The sequence below is a fragment of the Oncorhynchus keta genome, chromosome 34, assembly GCF_023373465.1.
Source record: "Oncorhynchus keta strain PuntledgeMale-10-30-2019 chromosome 34, Oket_V2, whole genome shotgun sequence".
Lineage (NCBI taxonomy): Eukaryota > Metazoa > Chordata > Actinopteri > Salmoniformes > Salmonidae > Oncorhynchus > Oncorhynchus keta.
Window position 1 is genome coordinate 64822530 of NC_068454.1, and position 19292 is coordinate 64841821.

The following is a 19292-nucleotide window of genomic DNA, read 5'->3' on the forward strand; positions in this document are numbered from 1 at the left end:
ACACACACGTGTTCACATTCAAACAAATGCGTATGCATGCACACACAGAAATCTCACACTAACCTCTCTGACTCAGTGGGCATCACCTACCAACATTTCCCCTGCACACAATGACACACACACTGGAATTTAAGATAGTAATGTTGCCTGTGGAGAATATGTTTTTCTACATTTGGACTTCCGACTACTTGGCTGGGTCTTACAATCTATGCTCACAACAGCTGTACTTTCTCCATGATCCTGCTCTAACAAAACCTTCTGTTGTGGCCTTCCCCATTAAAGGTTAACCAAGCAAAAGGCTACACAAGACAGAACTACATTGACACTTGTGTTTCCATTGGAACTTACCTGTAAACATCTGAGCTCTGACTTCAACTACACACAAAGCAGTGAGATAAGGTGTCATAGTATACACACAGACCAACCTCACAGTACACATCACACAGAGATAGTAGCACACATTCGCTACACACACACACACACACACACACACACACACACACACACACACACACACACACACACACACACACACACACACACACACACACACACACACACACACTTTACCTTCTGATCAGGAAGCAGTAAGATTAATTAAAACTGCTGCAATAATGATAGACATAAAGCAAGAGGAGCATATTACACCTGTCAAAGACCAGGAACACAAGACAACAGGTTATACACACCCTCCCCAGGGGGTAGGCAGGCTAACGTGGAGAGAGGAGGGATATGTACTATTGCCATGTTCTAAGACTATAAAATAGAGCCAAAATATGTCATGCATTAGAATGATACTATGGGGACTTTGTTGAAGATAAGAGCTGGTCCAGATCTGGATCCAAAGTGGAGCAGAAGATAAGAGCTGGTCCAGATCTGGATCCAAAGTGGAGCAGAAGAGAAGAGCTGGTCCAGATCTGGATCCAAAGTGGAGCAGAAGAGAAGAGCTGGTCCAGATCTGGATCCAAAGTGGAGCAGAAGAGAAGGCTGGTCCAGATCTGGATCCAAAGTGGAGCAGAAGAGAAGGCTGGTCCAGATCTGGATCCAAAGTGGAGCAGAAGAGAAGGCTGGTCCAGATCTGGATCCAAAGTGGAGCAGAAGAGAAGGCTGGTCCAGATCTGGATCCAAAGTGGAGCAGAAGAGAAGGCTGGTCCAGATCTGGATCCAAAGTGGAGCAGAAGAGAAGGCTGGTCCAGATCTGGATCCAAAGTGGAGCAGAAGAGAAGGCTGGTCCAGATCTGGATCCAAAGTGGAGCAGAAGAGAAGGCTGGTCCAGATCTGGATCCAAAGTGGAGCTGGAGAAGAGAAGGCTGGTCCAGATCTGGATCCAAAGTGGAGCAGAAGAGAAGAGCTGGTCCAGATCTGGGATCAGAAAGTGGTCCAGATCTGGATCCAAAGTGGAGCTGAGAAGAGAAGAGCTGGTCCAGATCTGGATCCAAAGTGGAGCAGAAGAGAAGGCTGGTCCAGATGTGGATCCAAAGTGGAGCAGAAGAGAAGGCTGGTCCAGATCTGGATCCAAAGTGGAGCAGAAGAGAAGGCTGGGGAAGGGAAGTGAACAGATCATGTGGACTAAACGGATGCTGAACTTGTAGAAATGTTTCTGATTTAAACAGGTGTGACAGGACAGTAAACAGCATGACCACACGGGTTTAGTAGAACTCAGACACACAAGACAAGGAGTGATCTGTAAACACAAACACATTCAACGTTCTGATCTTTTAGCCATACCATACACTCAGAAAAAAAACAGATTCAAAAGGGTTCTTTCGACTGTCCCCTCTGTGGGAAGGGTTCTACCTGGAACCAAAAATTGTTCTTCAAAGAGTTCTCCTACGGGGACAGTCAAATAACCCTGTTAGGTTCTAGATGGCACCTTTTTTTTATAAGTGTATTTGAGAAACGACTTTTTCAATTTGGATATGTCAGTATCTGTGTGGTGACCTAGTACTCTGCAGCACATGACGGCAACACACATCCACAACTGTGCTATATTCCACTCTTGTCACTTTCAGAGTGCTTGATACAATTACTGCGAAACAGAGACAATGTATCCTTATCGTCATGCTGCAGCAACCAAATCACATGACGAAGACAGACAACAGAGCCCGGGAGACTTATAACAAATACAATGATTATAGGCTATAGAATAGGCTATAGGCATCTTAACGTTGTAGAGCATTTGCAACGGTATCGCTCAAAAACAGTTGAATAATATTACAATTTTTGAATACGTGTCATGTGTCTAATAGCATAACTGCATCGTATTACAATTACTGTTCGACATATTATTGATCCGTAATATTGCGTATAGTCCACGACTATACCAATGACACACACACACACTTGCGGTTTTCCCCCCTCCCCCAAGCGATTTCCTCTATCACAGACAACATGTTCGGGGTCTCAAGCTTTGGCTGCTGTGCCGCACTATGCAACCCTTTCGCCAAGCGATATGGTTTTCTATGATATGCAAGGTGCGGGACAAACATTGACAAAGAAGACAAAAGCATTAGCCTTAATAGTAGTCTAAATCATTATTAAAAGGTTGTTTCATTACATTGCCAGTTGCTACCATACAAAGCAGGAGTCCAAGGCAGCCCTCTCGTTTCCCCCACTCATCTTGGTATACCCGGGGTAAGTAAATGGGGGATTTCCAAGTCATTGCAGTATTTTACTGTAAAGACATCATCATGATCTATTTAAATAATAAACACATGTAGGCTATTATACATGTCAGAATAACCCATGTTACAGAACTATTGATATAGGCTACTAGTGGCCTACTACATTTGAACAAATTGCTATTGAACATGTAAATGTATTATCTATGCTATTGAATACTTTATTGAACAGTTATTTAGCCATATGACTATTCACTCACCCGTAAATTGATTTCTTTCATTCTCTCTTGACGCGTTTTTGGCAGCGGTTCAGTGACACGGGACATAACGAGGACGGGATCAACAGAGAATGATCCTCAATTTAAATCAAAGGTGATCTCCTATCCTTCTCTTTCCCTTTATTACAATATTTTCATAAACGTTGATAAAATGACAGTTAGAGGTTTCCAGTGGAACAGGCGGCGTCAGATAATAGCGCATGGAGGGCGAATCCGTTAACTTTTCCCCATATGTCTGAGTACGCGCCTCGACGAACAACTGAACATTTTCTCATGCAGGAAATTCGAACTCAGCACTCAGGAGGAGGAGCGAACATTCAGAGCAAAACACCCCCTTTCATTCTTTTCACCAACCACAGATGAGTATTGAGTACTGAACCCGCCCACTGGGTAAAGAGACGTAATCAAAAGCCAATCATCAGATTGTGGCTATATTTTTTAAACCACACCTCCAGAGGTGAAGGTTGCTTGGTGTGTAAACCAAGCCTTCATGTTTAGGGGTTCGCTAAATGAGTTGTGCCCCTGTACAGTCTATGGTTGCCCCCTATGGTTTACTGTACATTTACAGCACATTTCAGATTGTGTGAAATCTCCACGCTGCGCAACTTGAGCCACATAATGTGAGTTGGCCTGTTGACGTGGCAAACACATCATCGTGAAAACCTCCCATTTGGGCAATGCATGGAAGAGGAACCATCTGTTGGGAGGTGATGCCTTGAAGGCAAAATGTGGACTGGAAATGGTTCATGTATTTGGGAATATAACAAGGAAAAGAGAAGAATAGTAAAGGAATAGATGGACTGTTATGATGGTGAGAAGGAAAAGAGGGAGAAGGGCGGGTTAATCAAGGAGGCACTTAAGAGTGACCCGGGGCTAAATTTAGAGAGCAACGAGAGAGGAAAACGCCCAACCGTGCACCCACAGCCAATGGATCTCTGTACAACTCTGTCCTCCAAACTGCAATATCACACCATTCCTTCTCTCTAACAGGACTGTGCCTGTGTGACCTTGCCTCTTCATCCTCCCACTTGTTTTCAGTCTCTTGCTCTGCTTTCAACACAATTTCTACTTTACTGGACGTTCTCCGTCTCCACCTCTCTGAGCACTATGTATTATCACTCTCTGTTTCTCTTTCTTCTTCTTCTATGGTTCAGTTGAGGGCTATCTTCATCCTTCCTTCTCTACTGTGATCCTCTCCAGCTCCTCCTCCGTCTTCTCAGGTCGTCATCTTCTCTTCATGAGTCCTCATCTGATACCAATTGCCTTCCGACATGGCCAAACACACACGTGTGTGCATGCAAGCGTGAGTGAGTGCGTGCGATGCCTGGCAGCACTTGGGTGGTATGATATGAGATAGCACACAGGTGTTGGATACAGTACAATACTTCTATTGACCATAGTCACCCAACATCACGCACACACACACACACACACACACACACACACACACACACACACACACACACACACACACACACACACACACACACACACACACACACACACACACACACACACACAAAGTGTCACTGTCACACACTAACCCTCTGAAGAGTTATTGTGAGGGAGACAACAACGCCTCACATTACAGAGTGAGTGAGAGAAAAAGTGTGTGTGTATTAGATAATGAGAAAATGTGTAACAGCGTGATGAGGGCAACAGTATTCCCTTTCAAAACAGAAAAGAGGAACACGTCATTTAGCGAAAGAGTCCTCATAAACAGTTATAAGCATCTATAACATGACATCCCCCTTCGCATAGTTTCCGATATGACGAATGGAAAACAAAGAGAGCGAGGGATAAAGAGAGTGACGATGGGGAAGGGACAGAGGAGAGAGACGAAGAGCAGTTAGTAGTGAACATGTTGGTATGATAGGATATTAGACGATATGGAAAGGATGTGGTGCGATAGGGGGACAGCTTTAATCAGGAAGGGTATATTTGCTTGGCTAATACTCTCTGGACCTCCGCAGGCTTCTTTATGAGTTTCATATCCGCTGTTCTGCCTGCCTCAGTTTGTTTAAACTCCTACTACCTCAGAATGGACATTTGGAATAGGGGAGATAAAAGTAGAACAGAGAGAGAGAGATGGAAAGAGGAAGGTAGAAGGGGGGATAAAGAGAGGTGAAGAGAGAGATAGAGAGATGGAAAGAGGAAGGTAGAAGGGGGGATAAAGAGAGGTGAAGAGAGAGATAGAGAGATGGAAAGAGGAAGGTAGAAGGGGGGATAAAGACAGGTGAAGAGAGAGATAGAGAGAAGGTAGAAGGGGGGATAAAGACAGGTGAAGAGAGAGATAGAGAGATGGTAGAAGGGGGGATAAAGAGAGGTGAATAGAGAGATAGAGAGATGGAAAGAGGAAGGTAGAAGGGGGGATAAAGAGAGGTGAAGAGAGAGATAGAGAGATGAAAAGAGGAAGGTAGAAGGGGGGGATAAAGACAGGTGAAGAGAGAGATAGAGAGATGGAAAGAGGAAGGTAGAAGGGGGGATAAAGACAGGTGAAGAGAGAGATAGAGAGATCAAAAGAGGAAGGTAGAAGGGGTGGGATAAAGACAGGTGAAGAGAGAGATAGAGAGATGGAAAGAGGGAAGTAGAAGGGGGGATAAAGAGAGGTGAATAGAGAGATAGAGAGATGGAAAGAGGAAGGTAGAAGGGGGGATAAAGAGAGGTGAAGAGAGAGATAGAGAGATGAAAAGAGGAAGGTAGAAGGGGGGATAAAGACAGGTGAAGAGAGAGATAGAGAGATGGAAAGAGGGAGGTAAAGAAGGGGTGGATAGATGGAAAGACAGGTGAAGGGGGATAAAGAGAGGTGAATAGAGAGATAGATGGAAAGAGGGAAGTAGAAGGGGGATAAAGAGAGGTGAAGAGAGAGATAGAGAGATGGAAAGAGGGAGGTAGAAGGGGTGGGATAAAGAGAGGTGAAGAGAGAGATAGAGAGATGGAAAGAGGAAGGTAGAAGGGGGGATAAAGACAGGTGAAGAGAGAGATAGAGAGATGGAAAGAGGGAAGTAGAAGGGGGATAAAGAGAGGTGAAGAGAGATAGAGAGGTGGAAAGAGGGAGGTAGAAGGGGTGATAAAGAGAGGTGAAGAGAGATATAGAATGTAGAAGGGGGATAAAGACAGGTGAGATGGAAAGAGGGAGGTAGAAGGGGTGGGATAAAGAGAGGTGAAGAGAGAGAGAGAGATGGAAAGAGGAAGGTAGAGGGGGGGATAAAGACAGGTGAAGAGATAGATAGAGAGATGGAAAGAGGAAGGTAGAAGGGGGGATAAAGACAGGTGAAGAGATAGATAGAGAGATGGAAAGATGGAGGTAGAAGGGGGGATAAAGACAGGTGAAGAGAGAGAGAGATGGAAAGAGGGAGGTAGAAGGGGTGGGATAAAGAGAGGTGAAGAGAGAGATAGAGAGATGGAAAGAGGAAGGTAGAAGGGGGGATAAAGACAGGTGAAGAGAGAGATAGAGAGATGGAAAGAGGGAGGTAGAAGGGGTGGGATAAAGAGAGGTGAAGAGAGAGAGAGAGAGATGGAAAGAGGGAAGTAGAAGGGGGATAAAGAGAGGTGAAGCGAGAGATAGAGAGGTGGAAAGAGGGAGGTAGAAGGGGTGATAAAGAGAGGTGAAGAGAGAGATAGAGAGATGGAAAGAGGGAGGTAGAAGGGGTGGGATAAAGAGAGGTGAAGAGAGAGAGAGAGATGGAAAGAGGAAGGTAGAAGGGGGGATAAAGACAGGTGAAGAGATAGATAGAGAGATGGAAAGATGGGGGTAGAAGGGGGGATAAAGAGAGGTGAAGAGAGAGAGAGATGGAAAGAGGGAGGTAGAAGGGGTGGGATAAAGAGAGGTGAAGAGAGAGATAGAGAGATGGAAAGAGGGAGGTAGAAGGGGGGATAAAGACAGGTGAAGAGAGAGATAGAGAGATGGAAAGAGGGAGGTAGAAGGGGGATAAAGAGAGGTGAAGAGAGAGATAGAGAGATGGAAAGAGGGAAGTAGAAGGGGGGATAAAGAGAGGTGAAGAGAGAGATAGAGAGATGGAAAGAGGAAGGTAGAAGGGGTGGGATAAAGACAGGTGAAGAGAGAGATAGCGAGATGGAAAGAGTGAAGTAGAAGGGGGGGGATGAAGAGAGATGAAGAGAGGAAGCAGAGAGAGATTATCAGACACTGTACATGGGAGGGAGAGGGAGAATAGAAAATTATGGAAAGATGGAGGAAGAAGTGGATATATGAAAGGGTGAAGAGAAAAGCAAAGGGAGAGAAATGGAGTGTGGACTGTAGAAGGGACGGCAGAGAAGAATAACAGAAAGGGGTGCAAGAGAGAGAATACGCAGAGAAGGGGAGGCATTGAGAGCAAGGGAGGAAAATGGGGTGGGATTGAGACAAATGAACGGAGGAGTGGGGGTGGAGTGATGGAGAGAGGGGGGCTGGGGAGAGAGGGATAGCGGAGGAGAAAAGCCGGCTTGCTGATGCAATCCTGCCACCCGAAGCAGTAACTGCCCAGCTGGGAAAGAGAGGGAGATTAAGCTAATGGAGAGAGAGAAAGCAGGGAAAAGAGAGGGGGAATGAGGAATGAAGGGAAAATAGAGGTGTGACTTTGGCCAAGAGCTATTAAATATCTATTTTTTTAACGTAAAACTGTTAAGTACATTCACTGTTAAACACAGAGACACACACACACACACACACACACACACACACACACACACACACACACACACACACACACACACACACACACACACACACACACACACACACACACACACACACACACACACACACACACACACACACAGAGAGAGAGGAAGGAAACACAATACCAATAAATGATGCTGAGCACACACACACTTCCTCTTTCTCTCTATGGGACACAGTGGACACACACCAACAAAACCCAGATATATGTTGTCCAGATGCGTTTGCTCTTAAACGAGGTACGTGTCAATCTACAAACATAACTTCCTCCTAACTTCCTCCTACTCAACAAATATCAACTATAAAAATATAAACGCAACATGTAAAATGTTGTTCCCATGTTTCATGAGCTGAAATAAAAGATCCCATACGATGTTCAATACGCACAAAAAGAGCATTTCTCTAAAATTCTGTGCACAAATTTGTTGACATCCCTGTCAGTGAGCATTTCTCCTTTGCCAAGACAATCCATCCACCTAACAGGTGTGGCATATCAAGACGCTGATTAAACAGCATGATTATTACACAGGTGCAACTTGTACAAGGGACAATAAAAGGCCACTCTAAAATGAGCTTTTTTTTTTACACAACACAATGCCACAGATGTCTCAAGTTTTGAGGGAGCGTGCAATTGGCATGCTGACTGCAGGAATGTCCACCAGAGCTGTTTCCAGATAATTTAATGTTAATTTCTCAACCATAAGCCACCTCCAATTTGGCATTACGTCCAACCGGGCTCACAATCGCAGACTACTTGTAACCACGTCTGTCACGTTCTGACCTTAGTTCCTTTATTATGTCTTTGTGTTAGTTTGGTCAGGGTGTGAGTTGGAGTGGGTAGTCTATGTTATTTTTTCTATGTGGTTATATTTCTATGTGTTTGGCCTGGTATGGTTCTCAATCAGAGGCAGGTGTCGTTCGTTTGATTGAGAATCATACTGTTTTCCCCATTTTGGTTGTGGGTGTTTGCTTTCTGTTTTTGTGTCTGCACCAGACAGAACTGTTTTGGTTGTTCTCTGTGTTTTGTTATTCAGTGTTCAGTTCCATTATTAAAAGTATGAACATGTACCACGCTGCACCTTGGTCCTCACCTTCTTCCACCTACGACAGCCGTTACAGAACTACCCACCAACCAAGGACCAAGCAGCGTGGTATCGATCAGCAGCGTTCTCTGGACTCAAGGACATGGGAGGAGATTTTAGATGGCAAGGGACCCTGGGCACAGGCTGGGGAATATCGCCGCCCCAAGGAAGAACTGGAGGCAGCTAAAGCTGAGCGGCGGCGATATGAGGAGGTAGCACGGCAGCGCGACAGACAACGAGAGGCAGCCCCCACCCCCCAAAAATGTGGGGGGCACACGGGGAGTGTGGCAGAATCAGGTTGTAGACCTGAGCCCACTCCTCGTGCTTACGGGAGGAAGCGCAGTATTGGTCAGGCACCGTGTTATGCGGTCAAGAGCACGGTGTCACCAGTATGAGCTCATAGCCCGGGGCGCTATAGGCCAGCCCCCGCAAGTGCCATGCGAGTGTGGGCATCCAGCCAGACCATGCTGTGCCGGCTCAGAGTGTCTGGTCTCCGGTACGCCGTTTCGGCCCAGCTTAACCTCCGCAGGCTCTGCGTGCTGTGTCTCCGGGGCACTGAGAGGGTGCAGTGCGTCCTATGCCTACACTCCGCCCGTGCCAGGCGAATGTGTGCATTGAGCCTAAGGGAGAGGTGCGAGTAGTATGCACCAGATCTCCAGTGCTCACCCACAGCTCGGTTCAAGCTGTGCCTGGATGGTCAGCGCTAAAGTGGTCATCCAGCCTGCAGGAGTGGTTCCAAGGCTGCACACCAGGGCTCCAGTGCTCCCCACAGCCTGGTCCATCCGGTGCCTCCTCAACACACCAAGCTTCCTGTAGGTCTCCCCAGCCTGGTGGGTCCTGTGGCAGCCCCACCCACCAGGCTTTCTCTCCGTCTCCTCTCTCCAAGTTCTCTCTCCAGGCCAGAGCCGCCCGTCTGTCCTGAGCTGCCGGAGCGGCCCGTCAGTCAGGCGCTGCCGGAGTCGCCCTTCACTACGACGCTGCTGGAGACTCCCGCCTGTCCGGCACTGTCAGAGTCTCCCGTCTATTCGGGCCCGCAGTTAGGGTCCCCAGTATGAGGTCGGCAGTGAGGGTCGCCGCTCCCAAGGTATCACTTAAGTGGGCCAAGACTATGGTGGAGTGGGGTCCACGTCCCGTGCCAGAGCCGCCAACGCGGACAGACGCCCACCCAGACCCTCCCCAGGTTTTGTGGCCGGAGTGAACACGTACCACACTGCACCTTGGTCCTAACCTTCTTCCACCTACGACAGCCGTTACAACGTCAGCCTAGGAACTCCGCATCTGGCTTCTTCACCTGTGGGATCATCTGAGACCAGCCACCCGGACAGCTGATTTATTTCTGTAATAAAGCCCTTTTGTGGGGGTCTATGCCCTCCCAGGCCCACCCATGTCATGTGAAATTCATAGATTTGGGCCTAATTAATTGATTTAAATTGACTGATATCCTTATATGAACTGTAACTCATGTTGCGTTTATATTTTTGTTCAGAGTAGTAGAATACATATTTGTACAGGTACACTCTTAGAACGTTTTTGTTCTATCTAGAACCTGAAAAGGTTCTTTGGCTGTGCCCATAGGGGAACCATTTGAAGAACCCTTTTGGTTCCATGTAGAACCCGTTTGGGTTGCCTATGCCCATAACCTTCTATTAGGTTATATAACAGCCCACTTTTATGTGCTGTTTTTTTTTTAATTGTCAAATTAATAAGCTAAACTAAATACATGTGGAACCCTTTCCACCGAGGGCTCTACATAGAACCCAAAAGGGTTATACCTGGAACCAAAAAAGGGTTTAACCTTGAGCCAAAATGGATTATACCTGGAACCAAAAAAATGATTTTAACCAGGAACCAAATGTGGGTTTAATCTTGAACCAAAAAAGGGATCTCCTATGGGGACAGCCGAACAACCATTTTTTCTAAGAGTATATGAATAACAGACTTGTGATCTTGTAATGTGTTCTGTTCTCAGCTCCCTCCAGTCTGAAAGACATGACATATTATCATTATGAGAGTACTGGGCTTAATCTAAAGCCACCAGATGTCTCTGTCTAACATCCATAGCCAGATCAGCCAGCTCTATACAATACTGAGGTCAGTAGAAATACAGACAGTCCTGTAGACACACAGCAGAAGCACACAGGACTGATTCACATTCCAGAGTATGCTGACTTCTTGAGACGTCACATGTTATAGTGAGAGAGACAGAGAGACTGAGGGAGAGAGAGCTCATAACTGCTGTAGAGAGGAAAGGTCTGGAAAAGTGAGCTCAGTCTCTTTCTTTCTGACTGCTGTTCTTTCACTCTTCTGGGTTTTCTCCCTTGTTGTCTCTTTTCTGTCTTATGGTCTGGAGTCCAGGAGCCACTAAACATACAGCACCAAGGGTGTGGACAAACCCCACATACCTGGTTACACCACATCTCACACACACACACACACACACACACACACACACACACACACACACACACACACACACACACACACACACACACACACACACACACAGAGAGAGAGAGAGAGAGATTGGATGTTGTTTCAGAAATAGCTCCGTCAAACAGGGCCAGCAGCTATCGGTCTCTAACAGGCCGTCGGAGGCGATGGTGTCATCGCGTAAATGAATGATCATCAAAATCACAGCCACGCCCCTGTGACATCACTGAGACTTCTAATCAGTTGAGATGGAGGGCACAATCTGGCAACGCCCATGATAAGGACCTTTAAGGAATCTGGCAACCCAGTGGATCTTAAATCAGGGACGCACGCAAGAGTGGTCAGAGGGGCTGGTAGGGCTTTTATGAATGACTTTTTTTTGTCTCCCTTGTTTTTATTTATTTTTTTAAATTATTGAACAATATACAGACAAGAATACATCAACTTGATGTATACGAGGGTGTTACATGTCAAAAGAAAATATACAATTGCCAAAAAGTATGATGGTGCATACTGCTCTTTGGTCGGGCTTATTAGTAGGACAGTAATCTCTGAAACCCAGAATTTAAATCCTGCATAATTGCATCAGAAGCTTGATGCTAGTTATGAGACGTCCGTCTGTCCACCAGAGATTAGTAGGACACTAAAAACACACATACAAGAACACCAGCTGTACCCAAGTTCAGTTCAAGTGTGGAATGCCTAAATCATCAACTTGGCCATACATCATCCTGCTGAGGTCCACAGTGCTGCTTATTCCACTTCACTTCTCATATCCAACTCACAGAACAGAGTCTTCCCCTGCTGTTTAAAGATTGTCATTACAATAAACACACACACACACACACACAGTAAACACTGCCAACCCACTAGAACAAACACTTTAAAATGTTCTTCAAGAAATCAAGAGGTGGGGCGGCAGGTAGTGTTTAGAGCGTTGGGCCAGTAACCGAAAGTTGCTAGATTGAATCTCTGAGCTGACAAGGTACAAATCTGTCATTAACCCTCTGTTCCTAGGCCGTCATTGTAAATAATAATGTGTTCTTCAACTGACTTGCCTAGTTCAAGAAAAAAAAGATCCTGTTGTAATTCAGCCAGATATCGTCATTAATAATCTAAGCAGCACAAGAGAGAACGCCTCGCCCAACATAATGAATAATACTGTTGTGGTTACTGCTTTGACAACATTGTTGTACATACAGTTGAAGACCGAAGTTTACATACACCTTAGCCAAAAACATTTAAACTCAGTTTTTCACAATTCCTAACATTTAATCTAGGGCAAAAATTCCCTGTTTTAGGTCAGTTAGGATCACCACTTTATTTTAAGAATGTGAAATGTCCGAATAATAGTAGAGAGAATGATTTATTTCAGCTTTTATTTCTTTCATCACATTCCCAGTGGGTCAAAAGTTTACATACACTCAATTAGTATTTGGTAGCATTGCCTTTTAAATTGTTTAAATTGGGTCAAACATTTTGGGTAGCCTGCCACAAGCCTCACACCATAAGTTAGGTGAATTTTGGCTCATTCCTCCTGACAGAGCTGGTGTAACTGAGTCAGGTTTGTAGGCTTCCTTGCTCGCACACACTTTTTCAGTTCTGCCCACACATTTTCTATAGGATTGAGGTCAGGGCTTTGTGATGGCCACTCCAATACCTTGACTTAGTTGTCCTTAAGCCATTTTGCCACAACTTTGGAAGTATGCTTGGGGTCATTGTCCATTTGGAAGACCCATTTGTGACCAAGCTTTAACTTCCTGACTGATGTCTTGAGATGTTGCTTCAATATATCCACATAATTGTCTTCCCTCATGATGCCATTTATTTTGTGAAGTACATCAGCCCCTCCTGCAGCAAAGCACCCCCACAACATGATGCTGCCACCCCTGTGCATAACGGTTGGAATGGTGTTCTTCGGCTTGCAAGCCACCCCCCTTTTCCTCCAAACATAACAATGTTCATCATGGCCAAACAGATATATTTTTGTTTCATCAGACCAGAGGACATTTCTCCAAAAAAGTACGATCTTTGTCCCCATGTGCAGTTGTAAACCGTAGTCTGGCTTTTTTATGGCGGTTTTGGAGCAGTGGCTTCTTCCTTGATAAGCGGTCTTTCAGGTTATGACGCTATAGGACTCGTTTTAATGTGGATGTAGATACTTTTTGTTTCCTCCAGCGTCTCACAAGGTCCTTTGCTGTTGTTCTGGGATTGATTTGCACTTTTCGCACCAAAGTACATTCATCTCTAGGAGACAGAATGTGTCTCCTTCCTGGGCGGTATGATGGCTGCGTGGTCCCATGGTGTTTATACTTCAGTACTATTGTGTGTACAGATGAACGTGGTACCTTCAGGCATTTGGAAATTGCTCACAAGGATGAACCAGACTTATGGAGGTCTACAATTTTTTCTGAGGTCTTGACTGATTTCTTTTGATTTTCCCATGATGTCAAGCAAAGAGGCAGTTTGAAGGTAGGCCTTGAAATACATCCCCAGGTACACCTCCAATTGACTCAAATGATGTCAATTAGCCTATCAGAAACTTCTAAAGCCATGACATAATTATCTGGAATTTTCCAAGCTGTTTAAAGGCACAGTCAACTTAGTGTATGTAAACTTCTAACTCACTGGAATTGTGATACAGTGAAATAATCTGTCTGTAAACAATTGCTGGGAAAAGTATTTGTGTCATGCACAAAGTAGATGTCTTAACCGACTTACCAAAACTATCATTTGTAAACAAGACATTTTTGGAGTGGTTTAAAAAAAGAGTTTTAATGACTCCAACCTAAGTGTATGTAAACTTCAGACTTCAACTGCATATCAGTGCTGTAACATTGTGTTATTAAACAGCATATGTTTGCCAAAACTGTTACCGGAGGTGGTTCACAGGTGAATGTAAATCAAGCAGATACGGTCACTTCCTCTCTGGGACTCGACACTGCAGGGGAAAGCTAGCCTACTACCAAACTCCAACTCTCTGTCCTTAGAGACGGTCCCGCACTCTACTCAAGTACTCTACTGCATAGTGACAGCTGTGACAGGGTCACATCCACATGCACCCACAATACACCCACACTCTCCTCTTTCTCACTCTCTCACCTTGCGTTGGCCAGCCATCTTGCGCAGGAAGCTGAAGGTGCGTCCCAGAGGGCTTCCCGTCTTCTCCCCCCTCTCCTCCCCGGGGGGAGCACCCCTCAGTCCCTCCGTCCTTCTCTCCTCCCTCCGCCTCTCTCTCTCTTCGCCCAGCCGCTGCCTGTCTTCCTGTCTCCACAGCTCACCAAGCTCCGCATCCACACTGAGAAAGAGGTGAAGAGAAACATCCTTCCATAAGACGGAGTTGGCGTTCAGCTTAGAGGAAAAGGTGTGTTACTATGGGGATGTGAGTCAAAAAGCACTCAGTCACAGATGAGATCATGTGCTCTATAGGGTTGTTAGTGAACACAGGTCATCAGGAAGAGAGAGAGACAACTCACCTCTGTGTGGAACCCCCAAATACAGAGCCCAGGGAAGACTCTGTGAGAGAGAGAGAGAGAGAGAGAGAGAGAGAGAGAGAGAGAGAGAGAGAGAGAGAGAGAGAGAGAGAGAGAGAGAGAGAGAGAGAGAGAGAGAGAGAGAGAGAGAGAGAGAGAGAGACAGACAGACAGACAGAAGAGAGAAAGAGAGACAGAGACGAAGACAGACAAAGAGAGCGAAAGTGAAAGACAGATAGATACAGAGAGGAAGAGAGAGGCAGAAAGCAGGAACAAACTTAGTCATCCCATTACCTCAAAACCATCCCTCCATGCATGCATACATACATACATACATACATACATACATACATACACACATACACACACACACACACATACATACATACATACATACATACATACATACATACATACATACATACATACATACATACATAGACCTAAGATCCCAGATAGATTGAAGTGCATCGCCTGATAAGTGACAAACCTCTCTCTCTGCTCTGCAGGTTCTTGGCAAACACGTTTAATCCAAACGATGGCTGTGACCAAGAGTTAACAAATGCACGAAGAAAGACCAGGATGAAACAACACGAGACAGTTGATTTAACACCATCAAGGCGTGATTAAAACGATCTCTGCTGATGCCGTGGAATAAAAGGATGAATAGTGAACATGCAAAAGGTGAAATGGAGAGAGCGAGAGAGGAGATGGGAGAGCCTGAGAACACAGCACTTTCTGTTCCGTGGCTAACGACGGCAGCAGCAGCCCACAGTGAGAACAAACACAGGAAGAAGACTTCCGCATAGCTGCACACAGATAGGAACACACACACACACTAATATCTGCCCTTCAAACAGTCAGGAGAGTCTCCACACACTCACAAATGAAGAGTCCTACTGTCCTACCTTGGTAGTGGCATTGAGAGATGGAATTGGAGTTTGAGTAGGAGCGATGGCAAGGCTGATGACGATGATGCTGGTGGTTTTGTGAGTGTGTGTAGGGGTGTGTGTGAGGTGTCGAAGAGTGTGTATCAGTGTTTGTGTGGGTTGGAGGGTGGAGGTTGGCATTGGATAGCTGGCGCAGACTGGGACTGGCACACAGGGAGGGAGCGGAGGCACTGAAGCCCTGCAGCTGAGACGACTGCTCCTAACACACCACAGACAAGAGACAAGGGCCACAGTGTGTCAGAGAGAGAGAGAGAGAGAGATAGAGAGGAAGAGATAGAGGGGAGAGAGCAAGAGAGAGAGGAGGGAGAGATAGAGAGAGGAAGAGATAGAGGGGAGAGAGCAAGAGAGAGAGGAGGGAGAGATAGAGTGTATGACTTGAGTGTATAAACGGCTCTTCCCATAATAAACAAAGACAAGAGCATCAGTGAGAGGCTGTGTGTATTTGCAACAAAATAACCCAAGACGTGCTTGCCACTGCTTGCAGGAGACATGTGTGCATGTGACTGTGTGTGTGTGTTACTGTCTGTGCTCTAAATCAGGTTACTTTATCTCAAGTCTTCCATCTTCATTCATGTTAGCAAATTATATTTATCACACACTCAAACACGTGCGCACACACACACATATGATGCTTCAATCCCATCAGTCTGGACTTAGCTTCACCTCCAATGGGGAGAAGACCGGGGTCTGGCAGCCCGCCTCCTCCTCCGTGAGTGACAGCAGGGAGCCCATCTCTTGGCCAAAGGAGGTGATGGGGGTTCGGCGAGGGTCCCGCCCCCCTCTGCTGGACCCCTCCAGGGCTCCAAGGAGCACCCGCTCCATCTCTTCTGGGTCAAAACCCTCCAGACTCACACTGGGGGAGAGAGAGAGGGAGGGGGAGAGAGAGGGTAGTGTCACAGAGGAGCTGAGTAGAGAGGAGGGGAGTAGAGGTCTAATGGAGAAAGCAGCAGTCAGTCATCCTGCGTGTGTGCGCGTGTGTGCGTGTGTGTGTGTGTGTGTGTGTGTGTGTGTGTGTGTGTGTGTGTGTGTGTGTGTGTGTGTGTGTGTGTGTGTGTGTGTGTGTGTGTGTGTGTGTGTGTGTGCGTGCGTGCGTGCGTGTGTGTGTGCGTGTGCGTGTGTGCGTGCGTGCGTGCGTGCGTGCGTGCGTGCGTGTGTGCGTGTGCGTGCGTGTGTGTGTGTGTGTGTGTGTGTGTGTGTGTGTGTGTGTGTGTAGCTTAGTGATTTCACTCTCTTCTTGTTTTTGAGAGTACGTTGTGTTGATGACCTGACTATTCGCTGGCGGCTGCACTTATACTTCTGCTTTGTCTCCCTCCCCCTCTCCTGCTTTCTCTCCAAAATATTGTTAAAATCCATTTGCATGTCAGATGTCAGGAAAAAGACAATGGAAACCAAATTGTAGCCTGTGTCCGTAAAATGTACACTGCCATTCAAAAGTTTGGGGTCATTTAGAAATGTCCTTGTTTTTGAAAGAAAAGCACTTTTTTTGTCCATTAAAATAACATCAAATTGATCAGAAATACAGTGTAGACATTGTTAATGTTGTGAATGACTATTGTAGCTGGAAATGGCAGATTTTTTATGGAATATCTACCTAGGCGTACAGAGACCCATTATCAGCAACCATCACTCCTGTGTTCCAATGGCACGTTGTGTTAGCTAATCCTAGTTTATCATTTTCAAAGGCTAATTGATCATGAGAAAACCCTTTTGCAATTATGTTGGCACAGCTGAAAACGTTCCTGCTTAAAGAAGCAATAAAACTGGCGGAATGACAGGTGTAAAAACAATCAAAACACAAGGACATTTCTAAGTGACCCCAAACTTTTGAACGGTAGTGTATATAGGTTCAGAACTTTTGTGAAACAGCACAGTTACAAATATAAGGCAAATAGAACTGGATGGTGTTTAGAAATAGACGGGAGGGGTAGAGGGGAGGAAAGAAGAGGAAAGAAGAGGAAAGAAGAGGAAAGAAGAGGAAAGAAGAGGAAAGAAGAGGAAAGAAGAGGAAAGAGAAAGAAAGGAGTAAAAACAATCAAAAGAGTGCTTCTACACCTGCATTGCTGTTTGTGGTTTTAGGCTGGGTTTCTGTATAGCACTTTGAGATATCAGCTGATGTACGAAGGGCTATATAAATCCATTTGATTTGATTTGAACAGATAACTATTGTAAAATTGATTGTGTCCATAACATTTATATAGTGTGTATAAGCGGGAAGTAGAAGCCTAAGTGTTGTTGTTCATTTGTTTACTCCAATTAGGGGAGGGGTGGAAGGGTTAGTGAATTTTTTTTTTTTAATTATGAAAAATTGAAAAATTGTAACCAACATCCTGGATAAATGGGTGGAAAAAAAGAACGATAGATAAAGGACAGATAAAGACAGAGAGAGAGAGAGGGACAAGCTACAGGAAAAGAGAAAGAACATTGCCATGCTCAGTGAATTAAAAGCAGAAGAGATGAGCAAATAAGAGAGTAGGAGAGGGCCAGCTAAAACAGCACTGATAAGAACACCAGCAGTTAGAACAGGAATGCCAGAGATAACAACAGCATTGACTATATGTGTGGGAAGTTATATACTGGTAGCACTGGTCTTAGATCAGCCAATCCCTAAAACAAATATTAGAACATAGCAAGCATACTCCTACACAGCTCACTTCCAGATTCCCGCAGCCCTCCAGGAACATGGTTGAGTTGCAAGCTGTGCATTTACCTCAAATCACTATCTCACTCTCAAATAAAATCTAAATCCAATTTTGTTTGTCACATGCGCCAATTACAACTGGTGTAGACCGTGAAATACTTGTTTACGAGCCCTTCCCAGCAATGCAGTTTAAAGGTACGAGTTATTTGAGGTAAATATGTACATGAAGGCAGGGTAAAATTAGTAGTTATCGGGATAGATAATAATAAGAGTAAAATAAAGAAGAGAGTAGCAGCAGAAAATTATGTGTGTAAAAGTGTGTGTGTGTGAGTTTGCGTGTGTGTGTGAGCTTATGTGTGTGTGTGTAGTGTATGTGAATGTGTGTGGGAGTGTCAATGTAGTGTGTGTGAGTAACTGATGTCCAGAAGTGGTTGGCGGTCATATGTAATAATAGTATGAACTTTCTGTACAAAAAAGGTCAAGATAAACACTTTGAAAGTCACTATATAGCAAAGTTGAGTTGGAACTCGTAAGATGTCGCCCTTCTCTGTCGGCACCATCTTGTCAGCCTTTACCCTCAACACTGATGTGACGTCAGCCTTGGGTTTCCCCGCCCTAATGATAAAGGTTAAGATTTGGGAAAGGTAAGCTGTTCCTAGATCTGTGTCTACGGGCAACTTGTAGTCTTGTACCTAAAGCGGGTTGTTGACCACTGGACTAGTAAGTATTGGTCGTTAGTGCGCCACCTACCTGCGTTGCTGGTACTGCGGGGGGCAGCCATACATCATGGCTCCAGGCTGCCAGCTGTGCCTGCGGAGGTGGTCCAGAGTGTGTGTGAGACAGGAGGAGGGGGGGATCCGACGTAGTGTGACCCCTCCAGAGGAGGGAGAGGAGGGAGGGGAAGGGCAAGGGGAGGAGGGTGGGGGGGCCGGACAGGGGACGCAGTGTCCTCCCAGATATGACGGGGAGCCTGGGAGACGAGGGGAGTGAGGAGGTGTGGCGATCATCTGGCAGAGAGGGGGAGGAAGGGTGAGGGAGAGGAAGGGTGAGAGGGAGAGAAAGAGGAAGGGTGAGAGGGAGAGAAAGAGGAAGGGTGAGGGAGAGAAAGGGTGAGAGGGAGAGAAAGAGGAAGGGTGAGGGAG

At 45.7% G+C, this 19292-nt stretch overlaps 1 protein-coding gene across 6 annotated transcripts in view; it reads right to left on the reverse strand.

The window, feature by feature from the left end:
* arhgef2 (rho/rac guanine nucleotide exchange factor (GEF) 2) overlaps positions 1-19292 on the reverse strand; it is a 56917-nt gene that overhangs the window by 29575 nt on the left and 8050 nt on the right. For 3 of the 6 annotated variants that reach the window (XM_052494421.1, XM_052494423.1, XM_052494424.1), the window contains exons 2-6: positions 18901-19157; positions 16176-16365; positions 15471-15711; positions 14566-14605; positions 14192-14387 (exon numbers count right to left, since the gene is read on the reverse strand). In XM_052494421.1, coding sequence (XP_052350381.1) covers positions 14192-14387; positions 14566-14605; positions 15471-15711; positions 16176-16365; positions 18901-19157 — 924 coding nt within the window. Of the gene's footprint in view, positions 1-2881; positions 3182-14191; positions 14388-14565; positions 14606-15052; positions 15203-15470; positions 15712-16175; positions 16366-18900; positions 19158-19292 lie in introns of those variants that run through there. The other 3 variants (XM_052494422.1, XM_052494426.1, XM_052494425.1) reach the window with 3 other exon arrangements.